General features: G+C 37.4%; 1 protein-coding gene and 1 long non-coding RNA gene across 2 annotated transcripts; one reads left to right on the top strand and one right to left on the bottom strand.

Moving 5' to 3' along the window:
- The first annotated feature begins 1,977 nt into the window (after window positions 1-1,977).
- Window positions 1,978-2,556, top strand: LOC133737716 (cytochrome P450 71AP13-like). Its single transcript, XM_062165221.1, has one exon. It carries the CDS (start codon window positions 1,978-1,980, stop codon window positions 2,554-2,556), a length of 579 nt encoding a protein of 192 aa, XP_062021205.1.
- An 11,427-nt stretch (window positions 2,557-13,983) lies between these two features.
- Window positions 13,984-15,749, bottom strand: LOC133740397 (uncharacterized). Its single transcript, XR_009861199.1, has 3 exons — window positions 15,417-15,749; window positions 15,276-15,346; window positions 13,984-15,156 (listed from the first exon to the last, which is right to left on the bottom strand). It is a non-coding gene; the product is annotated as an uncharacterized LOC133740397 (long non-coding RNA).
- Window positions 15,750-18,637: the final 2,888 nt, after the last annotated feature.

The following is an 18,637-nucleotide window of genomic DNA, read 5'->3' as shown; positions in this document are numbered from 1 at the left end:
CAATGAGCACAAAGTTATTAGGCAATAAGTAACGATTCAATAATAACTACTAACAATAATCTAACTATAGCTTTACAAGTTCAACCCACAGCGCATTCATTGTGGATGTCCATGAATTTGTCTTGACTTTGAACTGCAAAAATCAATAAAATAGTAAAGAATAGCAAGTGTTGATGAATTTTTGTCACATTTGAAGTACTAACAAGTGTAAATATAAGTTGTTCTTAGAGTTTGTAAAATTAAAAATGAGTTGTACCAGGTTTCTGGAGATTGCAACTTCTAACACTTGAACTCAAGCTCCTGCTCATTAAGTCTTTTTTTTTATCCCATAAACCTCCATCGTAAAGTTAGAATTACCTAAAGAACAACATTCAAGCACATTCAGTTTGAGACTCGCAAGATAGAAGAAGCAGTAAGGCAATCAAATAACGTCTTCAGTATGAGAAAGAAAACAAGTAAGAAAACTAATAAATTTAGTCTTGCCTTTAGATAGTTCCATACCTGGAGAAAACATTGCAACTTTCAAACAGCCTTAATGAATGGTCTCAACTCCAAATGCGATTTCTCACGTAAATCATAAATGTCTGCAAGCAAAAGCATAAGTTTCTTCATATATATCTTGTCAAAGGACCAAAAAAATTAAACCAAAATTCAAATAATGACTTCTGCATGGCACCTAAGCTTCCATGTGTTGCCATTAAGCTTCCATCCAAATAGTTTTTTCTACTGAACATAAGATAAAGTCACATAACTAGTAAATTTCCAAAATGCAAATTTCATAAAAGCAAGATATAGGACATATACATACAACTGACATAGCATGAATCCATATTCCAAAAAATCAATTTGAAGAGACGATGCACTACAGGATTCATATTCAAGAAAGAAAAAACAATACACCTCTAAGCACAATGCAAAAATCCAGTCCCAAACTGGATGCAATTATCTCTGTCAAGTATAAGACAAGCATAGACCTAGTAAGAAAAACAAGAGCTCTACTCTCAAATATTTCACCAATTCTGTAAGAAAAAAAAAAACACATATCCCTCTTGCAACAATATTAGATGACATATAGTACAGCTCGGTATTAAGGCAGGAGAAAGGTAATTTTTTTTGTGTACCAATTAATCTAATGCTAGGCATTGGCAAAATAAGCAACCAATACATCAATGAAAAATAAATCCATATCAAACAGTGGAAAAACAACAATTCAGGATTACCTACAGATCTTCCCATTTTTGCAAGGCAAACCAAGTCCCCATCCATAATCATATAGTTTACAATCTGAAAAAAGAAACATATTGTATCTATTAGACTAACAAGAAGGCTACAAGCTACCGTCATGAGGCAACAAACAAAAATTTCAAAACAGAGAACCAAGTTAGAAGGTTGTGAGAGCAACAATATAGATAAAAACAAAACAAAATAAAACCAAGTACCTAAAATAAAACCATAGACAAGCAAATATAGTAAAAAAAAAAATAAACCTACATGTACTACTGTACAATTAAACTATGATATAGTTTGTGAATTTACATTCAGAAAAAAAAAAACCAATCAATGAGAATCATTTTCTACAACTTTATCTTCGAGAGAAGTGCAAAGATGCAACCTATGAGTCATGCCAGCACACCAGTCGTTTTCTTCTAGATACTTGCTCATGGAGCTCCATACATGTTTTGTAGTTTTTCTAGCTGTCCGTCCATTTCCAAGGCCACCAGATCAGAAGTAGAAATTAGCACCGAAACTTCCAGTTAGAAAAACAAGCACCACACAGATTTGGAAAATCTGAACGATGCAAAATAATTTAGGCGGCTACGTTGGCTGGTACTGACTATTACACTGCAAAAAGTCAAGCATCAGCATTACAAATTGTTTTGTGAGATAAAAGAGACATGTGAGAAGCAACTAAAAATCGATGAACACAGAAATATAAAGGTTTGTTTAATTACATACCTGATTTTGATCTAAACTCCAATGGATCTTCTTCAATTTCTTAACATACCCTCTTTGCTTTTGGCATTCAGTTTCCTCATAGTGTTGCTTACATTCCTCTTCAAGGATAGTTCAAGAAAAAGAATACTTAAACTCCCACCAAGCCCTCCAAAGCTACCTGTTGTTGGCAACCTTCACCAGCTAGGAAACCAGCCTCACCTATCTCTCCGGTCCTTGGCACAAAAGTATGGTCCAATAATTTACTTACAACTTGGTGAGATCCCAACTGTGGTGGTTTCATCAGCTAGAGTTGCCAAGGAAGTACTGAAAACCCATGATCTTGCACTATCAAGCCGTCCACAAATCTTTTCAGCCATACACCTCTTCTATAATTGCACTGATGTTGTCTTCTCCCCTTATGGTGCTTATTGGAGACACATACGTAAGATTTGCATACTTGAGCTGTTAAGTGCCAAAAGAGTGCAGTCATTTAGCCATGCCAGAGAAGAAGAAGTTGCTCGTCTGGCTCGTCGGGTTGACATAGTTAAGTACACTAACCGGGTGACACAATGTCAAAGCTCCAATCCTGATGTCAGGATTACTATTTTCTTTGTCAATTGACATCATTGCCGCCAGGCCGTTGTAGTTTAGTCTGTAATTATATGAATCAGCACATTAATTCACGCATCACTATACATTTGGAACCTGAATGCTTCAGCTTCGATTAAGAAATCTAAGCTAACATATGGACATGAAAACATAGTTAAAATTAAACACTATTAATCAAGAGAGGGAAAACTAGCATTCCAGACCCTCAAAAGCGAATTAAGGGATCATGTGCTTCCAGAAATATCGTCATTTTGATACAACTTAGGTAAAAATTAAGACTTAATTTGAGTTGTAGCAGCATCTCATAACTTAATTCTGATGTATAATAGTAAGTTTTCTTTGATTATATAGAGTAAAGTTCATTAGAATCATTACCAACAGTTCCGCTATTGGTCCTTTTAAATGTTGACTGTTTAACAACTTTAGCATCGAGTGATTGGTATGAAATTAAGAAAACTGGAATATGGGGAAATATTCTGACCTTACAAGATACAATTATTAGAGGAAGGGATGCGAAATTTTGGTTTGAAAAAGTAGATCTGTAACTTATTTATTGAATAAATCGAGGCAGACTTGCAAAAATCCAAACCCTAGAAATGCGAAATTGAAATTAAAGCAAGATTAGAAGATAAACCTGGTTGAAATCATCGTTAGAGGGAGCACACGAGAACGCCCAATGGGTAGAGAGCGAGAGAGTTCTCGCAACGAAAGTTCCAGAGAAGTGAGTCAACCTTTTTAGAGAAGTGTTAATCGAAGATGAAGATCGAAGAGAAAAAGACCGCCCCAATAGTGATCTATGAAGGTTATCGTTATGGGTTCTCAGCGATGGCTGTGGTTGCGAGTCTGCGAGGGAGAGAGATGAAAGATGGGAGGACAGAGCAAAAAGATTCACGGAGTATCGAATAGAATGAGACGCCCGGGTTTTAGATAAATGAAATTTAGAATCCCGAGCGTCCTTAATAAGTTATAAAGACAATTTTTTAAAAATGCGTCCTTGTAAGTTTTAACCACGTGTCTCCAAAACTGATTTCTGTAGTAGTGCCGATACCATTTATGTACATATATTTAGAGTGTTTCTATTGGGACCTCCAAATCTGCTCATTTGACCTCACTCTATTATGAATTATTAAATGACATATATAACCTACTATAAAATGACTATTAAGGACAATAATTATACCAAAAAAATATTACATTGATGTTCTATAGACTTTCCAATTCAATAATATTAGATTGCACTCTTTATTATTTCCCTTATCTATTTAAATTTTCTAATTTCACTACATACTCATTAAAGCATTCATCTATATTTAATAAGAGTTAAAACTATGATTATGTGACATAAAAATATATGATATACCTTTTCAAAAAAAAAATATATATATATACATGTTGAATGCGTATTGGTGAGTGAAAACAAAACAAATCATATAATGACCTAAACCTAAGTCTATCCATTATATTTACAAAAAAATAAGATAAATAAATAAAAAATGAGCTAGCAATTTTTTAAAACAAATATTTAAATAATTAATCATGAGGTACATAAAATAAACATTAAGAAAAAATGATTAATCTTCATATTTTTTTGCAGAGCTAAAACAGAAAAAAAAAAGTTTAAAAAAAAAAACACAAATAGTTCATGTTATTTTAAAAGTCAATACCCTGTGTTTAATTTTTTTTATTGAAAAAAAAATTTTATGTTGTCTGATTAAGGAATGGATATGTAATTAAGATTCATAGAGTAATCAATTCATTGAATTAACTAAGTTTTTTTTTTAAAGATAATAGTTTGTTTGCAAATTATATGAGTGAGGTTATTTGAGGAAATTCAGTGAGGTTTAGTGAGTAAATTTAGTATTAAAAAATTTGATAGGAGGTGTAAAAAGCATAGGAGGTTAAGTTAGTAAATTTGGAGGTTCCAATAAAAAACTCTATATTTATTGTGTTGAACTATAATCAAATCATTGCTTCTGTCAATAGGCAAATCACTGATTTTGTCAATAGTCAACTATAATTTTACATTCATCTAAATGTCTACATTCAATATTGAGTAAATATCTTATTATGATTCTAAGATTTTTTGAAATGTTCATAATTTCTATAAATTGCATAAGATATTTAAGAAAAAAAAAAGATTACCAGAATTTTAATTTGAATGGTTCTAGTTGGACCTCCAAACTTGATATTTGGACCTCCATCTTTTGAATAGACGGTCTCAACTCATATGAAAAGGCAATTAAGGACAAAGAGAAAAAAAAAAAAAACACAAATACTCTTCTTACCTCCCTCATTAATATAACATTCAATTTTCTTTTGGACAATCGCATTAATATAACACTCAAACTTTGTTTAGAATTTCCTTATATTAATTATATAAGTTTATAATTTACCTAAAATAATCAAAAAAATTAATTAATTTCTACCTATGGCCTTATCATTTAATACAAAATTCAATTCAAAATAATCTGATTTGGATTTTCCTTAAACAAGTAGCTTTATTGAATATTTTAATGTAGCTATTACTAATTTATTTGAAAGGGATTTTGTCTATTTACCCCATTTCTTTGGATTTTTTTCCCACTTACCCCATTAAGTTTTTTTAATTCTCCCTTTTACCCAAAACACTCTAAGGAAGTCTTCCTTAATACCCCATTAAGTTTTTTTTTTGGTTTTTTGTTTATTTTTGAGACTATTTTACCCTCAACCCTTTATTACTTAGAGAGAGAAAAAAAATGGAAGAGAGAGAAACCATAGAAGACTTAGCCGGAGTCCCGTCACCGACCGTCGTCCACCGGACTTTTTTGAAAACCTCGCCGGAGGTCCCCAAAGAGGTCGTCGGAGATCTCATAGGTTGCCGGAAAGATTTATTGCCCCCAATAGACGTCTATTGCCCCCCAATAAAACTTTTGGTCACCGGAATGGGAACTAATTTTCTTAAAATTAGACAAATAAAACTTTGATTAAAGAAAAAAACGAAGAGATTCTATCAATTCATAACGTCTATTGCCCCCCAATAGACGTCTATTGCCTCCCAATAGAAATTCAAATTTTTTTTTCCTTTCCTACCTTCTGTCCCATTACTTAAAAAAAAAAAATTTGATTTGGGCACCGAAAAACTGCTTTGGGCAGCCACCCCTCAACCATTCTTTGTCGGGTCAGTTTTCGCCGGTTACAGACCCTCAGATCGAAGAGGCGTCGTGCTAGAGAGAGAGAGAGAAGAGAGATGACGACGTTCAGATCGACCGGAAGTTCGGCCTCTCCGTCGACTATCTCAGAACTTCATCGAGGCGGCACTGTTTTGTGGCCCTAATCGAGACGGAGTTCGACTCCGGTAGCTCCGACCGGAGCTTCAGGCTTGGACGCCATCGCCGCATGTATCCCAACATCATGATGCCAGAGTTCGACTCCGCGGCGGAGGTGATCGGAGAGAGAGAGAAAAACTGGATGTGGAAATCGGGGAAAGAGGGGAGGGGAGGGGAGAGAGAGAGAGAGTGAGAGAGTCGCGCTGGAGAGTGAGTGGCATATATTGTAGTTTGTTAATTATGTCAAGGGCAAAATGGTCATTTGATATTAAATTGGGTTTGTGGGAACAAAAATTTGTTGCTGAGTGGATTGTGGTCCCAAGATGGTGAGTGGATTGTCAAACCTTCCTTGAAGTTGTTGTTAGGAAGAAGGCGGCGATGGCTACTCAGAGTGGTACTGGGTCGACTATGGAATGGTCTCGTGACGGTGGGGTGTTGGCGTTGGTGTGTCTACCGTTGATACGGACCACTGTTGCAGAGGACTGGGCTATTATTTCTAGTTTTGCTGTGTTATTGCTTGGCGATTTTGATGTTTAGTCTTTTTTCATTGTCTTTTGTTTTTGGATCTATTGGCCAGATTTCAAATAAGTCCATACTATTTCGAATTAAGGTTGCTGTCATGGATTCCGACGGATGGTTGGATTTGGGTAGCTGGTTTGTTGTTAATAGTACCCAGTCTTCTGCAGGCATAAGGCCGTGCATTTCATTATCAGCCTGTGTTGAGGTTTTTGGGAGATCTTGGAATGGCCCATCTAATAGTTTCTATTGTGGTCAGATCCTGTCCCAGTTATTGCTACCTATTTTGGTCAATTTAACTTGACCAGCTGCTCAAATTGGCATTCATCGATGGATCCATTAACAGTTCAGTCTCTCCACGTTAGAGTTAGGATATGTAGTATGAAGCTAGAGTATTTGTCTTTAGTTATAATCCTTTGTTCGATGTTGTGATTGTGATGTAATTGCAGTTCATTTGAATGAAGTTTCTATTGATTAATAAAAAAAAACTCAATATATATGCAACTCACTTGCCTTTACTACTAGCAGAATAAGTAATGGACTAGTGAATGTTGTCTCTAATCCTTATGACCTATAACAATATGAACCAATATTGCACAAGGTTTTGGAGATCTATCTGATGACTTCAATTTATATTTAGTATATGGTTTAGGACTTAGTATGCTTTATGGGAGGAGGCAAGTGCAATTCCTATAAATATAGATAGAGGGCCCCTGCTTTATCAATTACAAGTTATTAATTGACTCAGCCCCATCAATGAGTTTAGCATCAAGGATTAATCAGAGGAGAAGATTCACAATGTTCAATATCAGGTTAGATTACTTGTTTCGTAAATATGTGTTTCATAAAAGCATGCCGGAGTATTGTTTGTAATAATGAATGTATTCTTATATTTGATGACATTAAGATTTATTCATTACATGTTGTTCACAATGACGACTAAGCATAATAGCTTACCCTAAAATTTTAATGAATTGAATTACTAGTGAGTTCCCCATTGATGAATAAGCTCATCATTGTCGTTAGGAACGTTCTTTATGTAAACTCAGTCATCTGTTGCGGCCCATATGCAATCTTTTCAGTTGCATATGGTCTGAAGCCATTTGCGATTATGCTCCTACCATAACACATCAAAACTGGCGTACTCTTCATAGTCCGTGCGCAGGTAGCACTAGAAAAGTGTTGTCCCCATCAAGTTTTCTCTGAAACTCCAAGTGGTTTTGGTTTCGACTGCAAGATTATGGGTGCCGAGGTCATTATCTTTAGACTTGCAATGGACGAGGAAAATTCTTTCAGAGCTCAGTCCATTGACGACGTGAATATGCTATGTAGCAGCAGATAATGGGATAAGTCTGGCCAGATTGATAACTCCCAAACTCAATAGTCTTCAAAGACTTCTCTCTGATTTGAAACCCAATCCTTGACAGAGCCCTTGATCAAAACTAACAACCCAGCGCGCTCGGATGAGTCGGTGGTGGTGGAGTTCCGGCGATGAACCCGATAAGAGAGAAAGTCGGGGATTGAAATTTGAATCTTAAGTCAGAATCTCTGATCAACAAAACTATCAATTGGTAGATGAATGAAGCTTTCCTTGATGAAGACAACGAAGATTTTGGTGTTTGATGATCAATTTTGGCGAGAAGAAGAACTGGGAGAGTGCGGAGAGAAAAATGGGAGAGTTGAGAGTTCACGAAGCATCTGGACTTCGTTTCTTGACTTTCTTCTAAGCACACACAACTAGAAAATGACAATTATGCCCTAAGACTAATTAATATAATTACAGTCATAACACTCTTATCTGAGAGTGGAGATTAAAACCAAAAGAAACGGAAAAAAAAAGTTTTAAAAGGGAAAAAATACACACACATTAACACACTATATATATATGTAATAAAAATAAAAATAAGATAAAGTAATAATAAAAAACGCCTAATCCCCGCCTTGGCGGGAAATACACACACATTAACACACTATATATATGTAATAAAAATAAAAATAAAATAAAGTAATAATAAAAAACGCCTAATCCCCGCCTAGGCTCCCGCCTAGACCTTTGGGCGCTAGGCCCCGGATTACCGCCCAACTAGCGCCTAGCGTTTTTTAGAACCTTGCTTATCACATGTTTATGTTGTTTCAGCTGTCTCGATGGGGGTCTACCACTATCGCAATCGGTCTCGCTTATTTACAAAACAGACGAAGGTCAGAGGGAAGACCGGGTGTGCCGGCCTTCGACGCTCCGATGCCTAAGTCAGTATCGATATAAGATAATGATAATGGAAAGCGATAGTAAACAGTTACCTCTTTGAGTTGTTGGAGATGACCTTAATGTAGCAGGTTTGTGGGAGCTTGGTCCCGTTCTTTCGGTGTGGGGTGATCGGGGTTCCCGATATCGCCCCGAGGGGTATCGGGACCCTCAGCTGGGGGCTTTCCTTACTTCTATGTTGGCAATACTAGTCTTGTGCTTCCGATACTTGTGCCTAGGAGGTATATATATGCATACCAAAAAGTCCCCCAAGTCCCCGGTCAAGAGTTCTCTTGGGTGGGGAGTTTGTCTTTGGTAGAAGTATCGGAAGTGCATGGCGAGTTCATGCCACGTGGCTTCCGTACAACCATTACCCCCAGTCCCCACTTAAGAGGAGTCTTGGCTGGGGTGAGGAGATCATTCTCGCGATTGTCATTGTGTCGCTATAGCGAATCTGTGGTAGGGTTCCATGCGTCTTTTGGCGCAGATGCTATACCATGGTGACACGTGTGCTGTTGTCATTGGTTTTTTGTGTGCAGGAAGTCCGGTGTACTGGAGTTCGTAATGTGTAATAATGGTGTAGTGGTAAGGAGTCGAGGCGACGACGCATGACCTTTGTAACACTCAGAGATGTCGGACACGTGATGAGATTTGGTGTCGTCGTCCTTGCATGTCCAACGATCCCTATATTCTCGAGGTCTGGCAATCTCAGTGTCTGTTGAAACCAAAAAAATCACAAGTCCAAAAATTATATGGTGGGAGCCCATTACAAAAAAAATATATATATTGATGGTGCACAATTATATGCTTGTAGAGAGCTAGCTTTTGTGAGACAAGAAAAAAAAGAAATACATTCAGTCTCATATTGATCGAAAAGCTCTCTTTTTGAAGTTGGTTGGTAATTTTACCAATTCAAACGTAAAGCAATCTCATGTAATTGTCTGATCAAAGGGTTTCAAAGCAAAAGAGACAAGTGCAAAGGGAGGTAGGCCAAGCGTTGGTTAATTAGTCTCTATGCTTATCTCTTAAGGAAGAGAAACAGTAAGCCAACAAGAAATGACGAGTTGGCCTGAACTATTAAGTTCTTTTGTTTCTTTTGAATCTATGATCTTATCCGTAAGTATTTGAACTCCCATGCAATCAAAACAGATCATGCATGAGTCGGTCAAGAGAGAAAGAAATAAAAGTCGTACGTGATCAATGCACATAAAGATTGAGTCAACATAGTTTGAAATTTGAATGTACGCATTCAAATTTAAATAAAGGCTTATCCGATCAAAAACAGACTCCCTCATTATTGCCTACAAAAGGAGACTCTCGACATAAAAGAAGAGGAGGCAGCAGAGAAAAGGAGAAAAAAGGCTAGACAGCAGAACAAAAGAAATACAAAGAAGAGGAGACGCACGAGAGAAGAAGCCACCAGAGAAAGAAAGAGAAAAGCCACAGGTATACACATGCCTTCTCTGTGATACATGCTTCTCCAATTAATCCTCGTGTGTCTTACGGCCCTTCAAGACTCTAATAGGCCGTTCATGAACGACCACAACTATTAGAGTCTTCCCATGCCTGTCAAATTGACATTGTTGCTTCCTCAAATGCTCAAGCATTGAAACAAGAGTGGTTGCATGTTCATGAACAGCCAAGTTTCATGCTCAAAACTCCTCTGAAATGACGCTGCCATGGTCGTCCTACCAAAACTTACGAGAACTGAGGTCGTTCATGAACACGACCAAAGTTTTCTCCATGGTCGACCGATGCTTTCAGTTGATTGTTATTTGAAGTTGTTGCTGATCATGACGCCACAAAGTGAACAAATCTGCAGTCAAGTTGTTTTTGCACCAACAAGCCATACAAAACCCGAAGCTCACAGGCAATACCAAACAAGAAGCGTCACCCAAAATTGGCGGTGGTGAAGTAACCAAAGCATGCAGAAGGGTTTAAATTAAAGCAATACAATTGAGTGTGGACAAACGCTTTAAAATCAATAAAAAGCATTTGTCAAATTGTTATGGATGGAAGAACATGGTCCAGATGCTCAAACGCAAAAGGAAGGATTGATTAAACTTTGCTTTGTTTTTGAAACGGTGGTCTAACAAAAAAAAAGCCAAAATGTGACGAGCTTGAAGCGGTGGTGTGTGGCAAACAAGACAAATAAATGATAGGCAAGTTTAATTAAATGATCTTTTGAGGTCATGATGTGATCTGTAAGAAGACAAAAATGGGGGGCAAGCTTAATTGATTAATTAGAACAAGAATTGCTTGAGTTGGTGCTCTACTGTTAAGCAAGAAGACAAAAGCAAGTTTAATTGTTTTGGTTTGTGAACAAAATGTTATGAAGGAGTCAGTCGCACCAGAATTGAAAGGATAGCTAGCGCTAACTCTGCACACCAGTTGATCAACAAATTGCCACAATGAAAACTGAACCTGCAGCAACAAAAATTGGGAAGCCTCTGTCAATACGCAGTCAAGAATTCTAATTAATCAAGACCCCCCCCCCCCCCCCCCCGACAAGAGGTGACAAAGTTTATGAAAGTGAAGAGTAAGAGTTCCCGGTGAAAGGAAGAAAGAAATGAAATTCTCCAAATCCCGATCTGTTGGGCCTCCTACAAAAGAAATGGAAGCAAGCCTAATCTACGAAGGTTCACTTCATATCTTGAGTTCCAAATTGAAAACCCGACTCGTCAAAATGACAAGCGATGAATCGGTGTAAAACTCAACTCTTCGCAGTGGGTGTCCAAATCACTTTGTTTACTTGAGCCCGTCTACTTCGGAAGCTCGAGCCCGATTAATTTGCAGCCCAAAGCTCATTCCAAATCTCAAGGCCCACTGCAAACCTCAGTACATCGGGTACTCAAATCAGCAATCCGAATGTCCGCAAAAGAAATACATCTGATGGATTCAAGAAATATATATACATCCGTCGAACACAAAAGTTGGTACAAAACCAAGAAATACAAATTCATATGAACTACGGTCGGTTTGATCCCACAACGGGTACGTAGGCAATCTAGCAACCCACTAGATGCAACCACAAATCCAAACAGAATCTCTGACTCCACCAGTCAAATTCAGCCAATCCTAAATTGAATCACGGACTCCAGTCAAGTTCTCCCAATACCATAAATACAAATTCATGTGAACTACAACGGTTTGATCCCTCCTCGAGGGTATGTAGGCAATCTAGCGACCCACTAGATGCAACCGCAAGTCCAAACAAAATCCCTGACTCCCTGGTTCATCCAATCCGAATCCCTGACCTCATCAGTCAAATTCCGCCAAACACCAGGAAACGTCACAGCCTTTCCAAACAAATCGAATCCCTGGTTCACTTACACCAAATTCGTCCAAACACTATCCACATTCCAAAAGCAATACCCTCTAATGGGTCATTCACCCAATGGAATTTTTGAACTACAAGTGGCTTGATCCCTCTCCAAGGGTCTGTAGGCAGCCCATTCAAATATCCGGGTGCAGCCGCAAAAACAAATAAACAAATAAACAAACACACATCCACAATTGGTTTCTGCATAAATGGAATCAAAGGGTGTTTCCCTGTAACGAGTGAATATAATTAAGAGACACATTCTGTCTTGAATGGGTCGAACCCGAAATAATTAAAACTCTATTCACTAAATGAATACGAGTGAAATTATGTTGGGTGACATTTACGCTCACTGTGTGCATATTTTTCCTCAACAGTCTCTCTCTTACTTTTGTTGTTTTGGACAGATTGCGAGAGGAGAACGAAGGGAGATAACTTAGACTCGTGATTCCAGACCCCTACAGTAATTTACTCTCATTAAGCCCCGGAAACAAGTCAGTTTCAATAGTAGCTTTAGATATATGCAGTAGATCAAGTCCAGCTTGAATAGCAAGCAATTCTACCTGTAATGCCGAGGTCACATGCTGCACAGGTTGAGCAAATGTAGCAAGCACCATGCCATTTTGGTTACATAGAACTTCTCCTAGTCCTCCCTTTGGTACGTAATTGCATCAGAAAGGCTCCATCTACATTTAGCTTGAAACTATTCAGGGCAGGCTTCCACCGGTGCACATCAGCTTTGTTAGATGTTGAACCTGTCATTCTGGCTTTCTGAAATTCTTGAAGTAATGTCATGCAGCTTAAGAAAATATCAGTGGCAAATTGAACTTTGTCCTCCCATAACTTGTTATTTCTATTCTCCACAGGCTCCAAATAACCATGAAAAGCTTTTCAAAAATCTCAGGTTTGACATATAAAGCTTGCATGTTCTAACATCCACTCCTAAAAATCAATATGGGGAGGCATAGTAAGATTAAAGGGAGCTTGAGACAGTAAAAATGAGGTTGTTGGACACTTACAAAACAAATGAGCATCGTCTTGAAGTTGATGATTGCATAAGAGGCAATAAACTTCACCTACATAGCCTTTAGTTGTAAGGCCGGTCTCCTGATCAGCTAGCTAACATTATCTTTACCTAACATATATAAACTTTTTGTTTAGATAAATAATACGCGACTATTATAACATCCTAGACTGAATTACATGTGAGGTTACACATTCATGTATTTTATTTTTGGGTAAAAATCACAAATAGTACCTGAACTATACCTCAATCTTATCGATGGTACCTAAACTTTATTTTATGTCGCAACCAGTACCTGAACTATTCGGGTTCTTTTGTAATGGTACCTAGAGCCACATTCGCTCACTCTTCCGACTAAAAATGGCATGTGAGGCGATCATAGTGATGATCTTTGGTAATTTCAAAGGCTGCGATCATAGTGATGATCATTTTGGTAATAGACTTTCCTTGAACTTGTTTTTTTCTTTTTTTGGATTTGGCTTTTTTGGCCGGAATAGTGACCGAAAGTGGCTTTAGGTACCATTTAAAATGAAATCGAAAAGTTCGGGTACTGGTTGTGATCAAAATTGAAGTTCAGGTACCATCGATAAAATAGAGGATAAGTTCAGGTACTATTTGTGATAATAACCCTTTATTTTTCTTTACTAATGCTAATCCTAAATAATTCCTAACTGCAAGACGACCTACACCTTGTTATCTTATTGGTTTTTTCATCCATTCTTTTTGTGCACGTCCATTTCGTAAAATAATTTACTGTTAAGGCATTGAAACGAACCTAACATACAAAAGAACTAAGACTAGAAAAACCCCCCATCACACACGGATGAGAATCCGTGTGAAATCATAGTATTTCACACGGAAATCCGTGTGAATATGTCAATACACATGGTACAACGACGGATAAACAATCCATACATATTACTGGCATTGCTAATACTACTTGCATACGGATTTTTTGAATCCGTGTGAATGCATTTAATGGGTCCCACTTAAGTCACAACTCCAGCAATTATATCTTTTTTTTTTTTTTTTTTTGGTCGAAAGGTAGCATCAAATAACAAGGCTCAAAGCCAAACAACAGTACAAGGGACACAGCCCAATACAGACAAGTCTGTAAAGCATGATTCACATAGTCAACTGCCAGAACAAGCAAGACTAGAGAAATCCAAATACAAAAAAGAAACAGCCGAAAACAAAAAGGCCTAAGCAGTCCAAAAAAAACCCAAATCGTATTCAAAGCTTCTTCTTCATCTCCACCTTGTAGCCGCCATAGCAGATTCGACACCGGAGCTCTGACGGAAATCATGAGCGACGGTTGGTAACCAGGGGTGGTCGGCAGAGGTGCAATGCATTCTCCAATTTACCGATTACGAAAAGATCTCGCATAAAAGGATAACAACAACCAAACCAAAATAGATCTTAGCAAACAAACCTGAGATCTGAAGAGGTGGTTGAAGAGGAGTGCGAACTCTTCCATGGCAGGGCAAGGTAGACAAGAAGAAAGAGATTTGTTCACGGTTTGGACATCTTGAGGAGCAAAGGCAGAACAAAAACTGAAAATGACCATGAGAACAAATCTGAGACTAGATCTTAGAGATTCAGATCTAAGATCTAAAAACCGATTTGAACATTGAGGACAATAATCAGAGGCAAAAGAAGAGAAAAACAAGGAAAACAAAACACCACTTGGGTGAGGAATCATCACAGAGGATGAGGAATCACCACAGAGAGTGAGGCATCACCACATGGGTGAGGAAAAACAAAGAAGAAAAAAGCTGCAGAGAAGAAGAGAGCCTGAGTAGAGAGAAGATGAACAGTAGACGACTATCTCATGACCGAAAAGATCCGTATGTACCAAATATAATATATTTGATTGAATTTTATTATATTATTTACAGTTACATATTTATTTTTTGGTCCCTCAATTTCTTGTCCTTTCAATTCCCAATACCACTACATCTCCTGTCACCAATACCACCAAATCTCCGGTCCATTTGAATTCCTCAATACCACCAAATCTATGGGGCAGAACCAACTCATCCGATTCAAACACTAAAACAGATATCCTCACAGGTCTGTAATGCATGAGCTGATATACAAGTTTCGGAGACCGGAAATCTAGTACCCAAAAAGCAGGAAATTGACCAAATCTAGAAGCAGAACCGAAGTGAGTGGGTTCGATTTCGATCTGTTACGGATTCTTCTGCAGGCACCAAATCGGAAAAATAACAAACTTTGGATCAGAGAAGTAGTAAGAAGTGCAGAAAATCTAGGAAGGCAATCACAATACTGTAAATTGGGGAGAGATGGAGAAAGAGAGACTTATAGTGTGTTTAATTTGTTGAGAAATATCGAAACTTCTTGGCTCAATTTTCTGCTGGGTTTGAGAGATCCTATAACAACCAACAACATCAGGCAGATCTACAAGAGTTAGTAAAGAGAGAAAATTGAAACCCATGTTACCTGGGGATTTGGCATCACGAGTTCATATATGAGGTTAACTGAGGGAGAGAGAGATCTGAGCATTTTCCATCAGTTCTCCTTTCTTTCTTCTCATAGCTCCTACTTGCGGTGCTGCCGGAGGAGATGAGGAGTCTGGCGGTGGGGGTTGAGAAAGGAGGGGTTGGGAGAGAGAGGGAGACTGGGAATAGGTGATTGGAGTGAAAAGAGAAGAAATGGAAATAAGGACTGAAAGTGTATCTGATAGTCTGCAACCCAGTTTTTGAGTCTCTATTCGGCAGAATTTCAAAAGAGATATTTCCCTCTTTTGGCAACAATTGTTTACAGCCCCTTCTTAGCTACTAGTAAACGATAAGAAGGAAGTAGGAAGATTAAATAATATATACCGACCTAAACTCAATCATCAAAAAAAAAAAAAAAAAAAAAACACTAACCTCTATCCACTCATGCTGTAAAAGTGTAAAGAGAAAAACAATCAAATTCAAAAATTCAAATGAAGTTAGGAAGTTGATAAATTGAAGTTAAATAATGAGGAATATTGAAATTTGCAGGAAAAAAAATTCCCCAAAGAGAGAGAGAGAGAGGTGTTCAATTATGAGATAATGAGGAAATATTGAAATTTACAGAAGAAAAAAATTCACACAGATATTTGTGTGAAATCAAATACATTTATTAAATTTTATGTATTTAATTTATTTTAGTTTTATTTTGAAATACAATTCACACAGATTTTTGTGTGTCAATTTTAATTCACACAGACATCCGTGTGAATTTTTGCGGTCCCACTTTTAGAATTTTTTTCACACGGATGACTGTGTGAATATAGTTTTCACACAGACATCTGTATGTATTGAGGTGTTTCTCACACAGATTTCTACCCGTGTGAATATCTGTGTGGACTACATCTGTGTGCATTGGCTAGTTTTTCTAGTACTGATTAGGGCATAAATTTGCTAGATAACCATTTTCCTGATTTGATTTCCAGATTCCTGCAAGAGAGTAAAACCAATTAGTCCAGGACCACCACCACAACTCCCTCACGCTCTGCGAACACACAGAGAGAGCGAAGAAGGACACGATCAAGAAGGCAGCGTGTGTCGTGGAGCTAATGGTGCGGCGGTGAATGGTGGATGCAAGAGTTGAACACCGTCACTCATTCTATGAACACCGTCACCATTAATTGATTTTGAAAATAATTTTTTTTTCAATGCCATCACTCTCCCACACTGAAATCTGTGTGAGTTAGCAAGACATTTCACACTGATTAGAGTATTAAAATATTATTTTGAACTCACACGGATTGATCTAAATTTAATCATGCATGTTGATAGATAGTGGGGCCCACGATAAATATTCACACGGACTCTCAAAACCGTGTGAATAGAGCATTAGCGCCCCCTCCGAAGGCAACCGAAAAACAATCCGTGCTTGCACCGTAGGTAAAGCCCTTTACTCACTGACATCCGTGTGAAATAGCCTTATTTCACACTGTGGGTAATTGGCATTTTGCTAGTAGTGGTTGGTTTAGGTTCCTTCATCGATGAATTATATGTAAACTAAAAAGAGTTAGCTAGGCTCTGCTAAAAATTCATTTGGGTCGTTTGGGGAAGGGATGGCCATTCATCCTGTATATTAAACCCACAAATAAAATCATTGCTAATAGTATAGGTAGGAATATCAAAGTCCAGCTTGCTCGAAAACTCGTAAATTTCAAATTAAATTTTCTTTTCTTTATTTAGAAGATGTATGAACAAACTGGTACAAAGGAAGTTATTTGTGAACGAGATAATTAACTCACGCCTAACATCTTGATGGTTTTCGTATGCAATAGTTGGGAAGCTCTTGCTTGTATTTAATTTGCAGCTTTATGAAACGCATGAAAATATATAGTTGTAGGGGCTCCAGCACTCCCCTTTGTATTAGTTGACATGCATCTGGAATGTGATGCATATTTTACTTTCACATTCTTTGTCATCAAGAAAGAATTGGTGGTATTCAGTATACATTAAGAAGAAAAAAGAAAAAAGAAAAAAAAAAGTTGGTACAGCTTGACGTACCCAGATTTCTAGTAGAACGTTCTAGCTCGTAAAGCATGGGCAGTGTATTGTTTTATACAATTGCATAGGCTTTAAACAATAATATACAACTGTTCCCTATAGTACTGCGCGCACTACATATCTGTATGTACGTATATATGCATGTCGATCGATCAAAACACTTGGTATTTAATCTAGCCAGCCAGCCAATATCTATCTGTTATATAAATATAGTACAGGTAGAAGCTGTAGGTGGAAGCTCTTTACTGCGTTTATGTTTATGTTGAGGAAGACCTCTCCCTCTGGCTACAAGTTCAATTCAATTCATGATTTCATTAAATTGACTAGCTACTAACCAAGCTAACATTTAGCCAGCCCATTGAATATATCTGCTTTTCATCTTTTTTCACCAGACGCATTAACTCTGTCGCACATTATGCGTTCGATCAGTTTGATCGAGTAGTTATATGCCCACGAGTTGTGTCAGGTAATGTCACAAGTTATCTGTCTTTGCAAGACTAAAACAAAAGGAAACACCATTAGCTATAGCTAGTGAAACAGTCATGTCATTTGTGAATCCATTTTAATTAACCTGATTTCATTGATTAATTTGTGTTCTAGCTAGCTAGGACTTGGTTGCCGTTTTGATCAGTTTTAACGAATTGTCTAGAATGTCTTTGCAAGACTAAAACAAAAGGAAACACCATTAGCTATAGCTAGTGAAACGGTCATGTCATTTGTGAATCCATTTTAATTAACCTGATTTCATTGATTAATTTGTGTTCTAGCTAGCTAGGACTTGGTTGCCGTTTTGATCAGTTTTAACGAATTGTCTAGAATGTTGATCAACCAGCAATTAACGTAATATTGGTCCTGATGAGGAAAAGTTTGGTACGTACTAGAATAACCTAATCAAAATGAGACTGATGTTTACAACTTGAAATTAGATCGATCATGTTGCATTCTTTGGGGAATGTTTAAGTCAACTTGGACAACATGCATTTTCTTCTTAATTAATAGATAGTACAGAACAACATGCATTCTAGGACCATAATCGGAAATTTAATAATATCATCCACTAAATTAAGAAACAGTACGTACTCCGAAGGGATTTATCTTGGGCCTAAGAAGTCTTTGGGTTCTCCTTGACAAAGTCAAAAAAAAAAAAAAAAAAAAAAAAACAGTACG

This window comes from Rosa rugosa, chromosome 3 (genome assembly GCF_958449725.1).
Source record: "Rosa rugosa chromosome 3, drRosRugo1.1, whole genome shotgun sequence".
Classification (NCBI taxonomy): Eukaryota; Viridiplantae; Streptophyta; class Magnoliopsida; order Rosales; family Rosaceae; genus Rosa; species Rosa rugosa.
Note: the sequence above shows the minus strand (reverse complement) of the source record. Positions and strands in the feature narration are given on the sequence as shown.

What these genes read in the sequence shown, in the direction of transcription:
- LOC133737716 (XM_062165221.1), top strand. Translation starts at nt 1,978, where the DNA reads ATGGATCTTCTTCAATTTCTTAACATACCCTCTTTGCTTTTGGCATTC.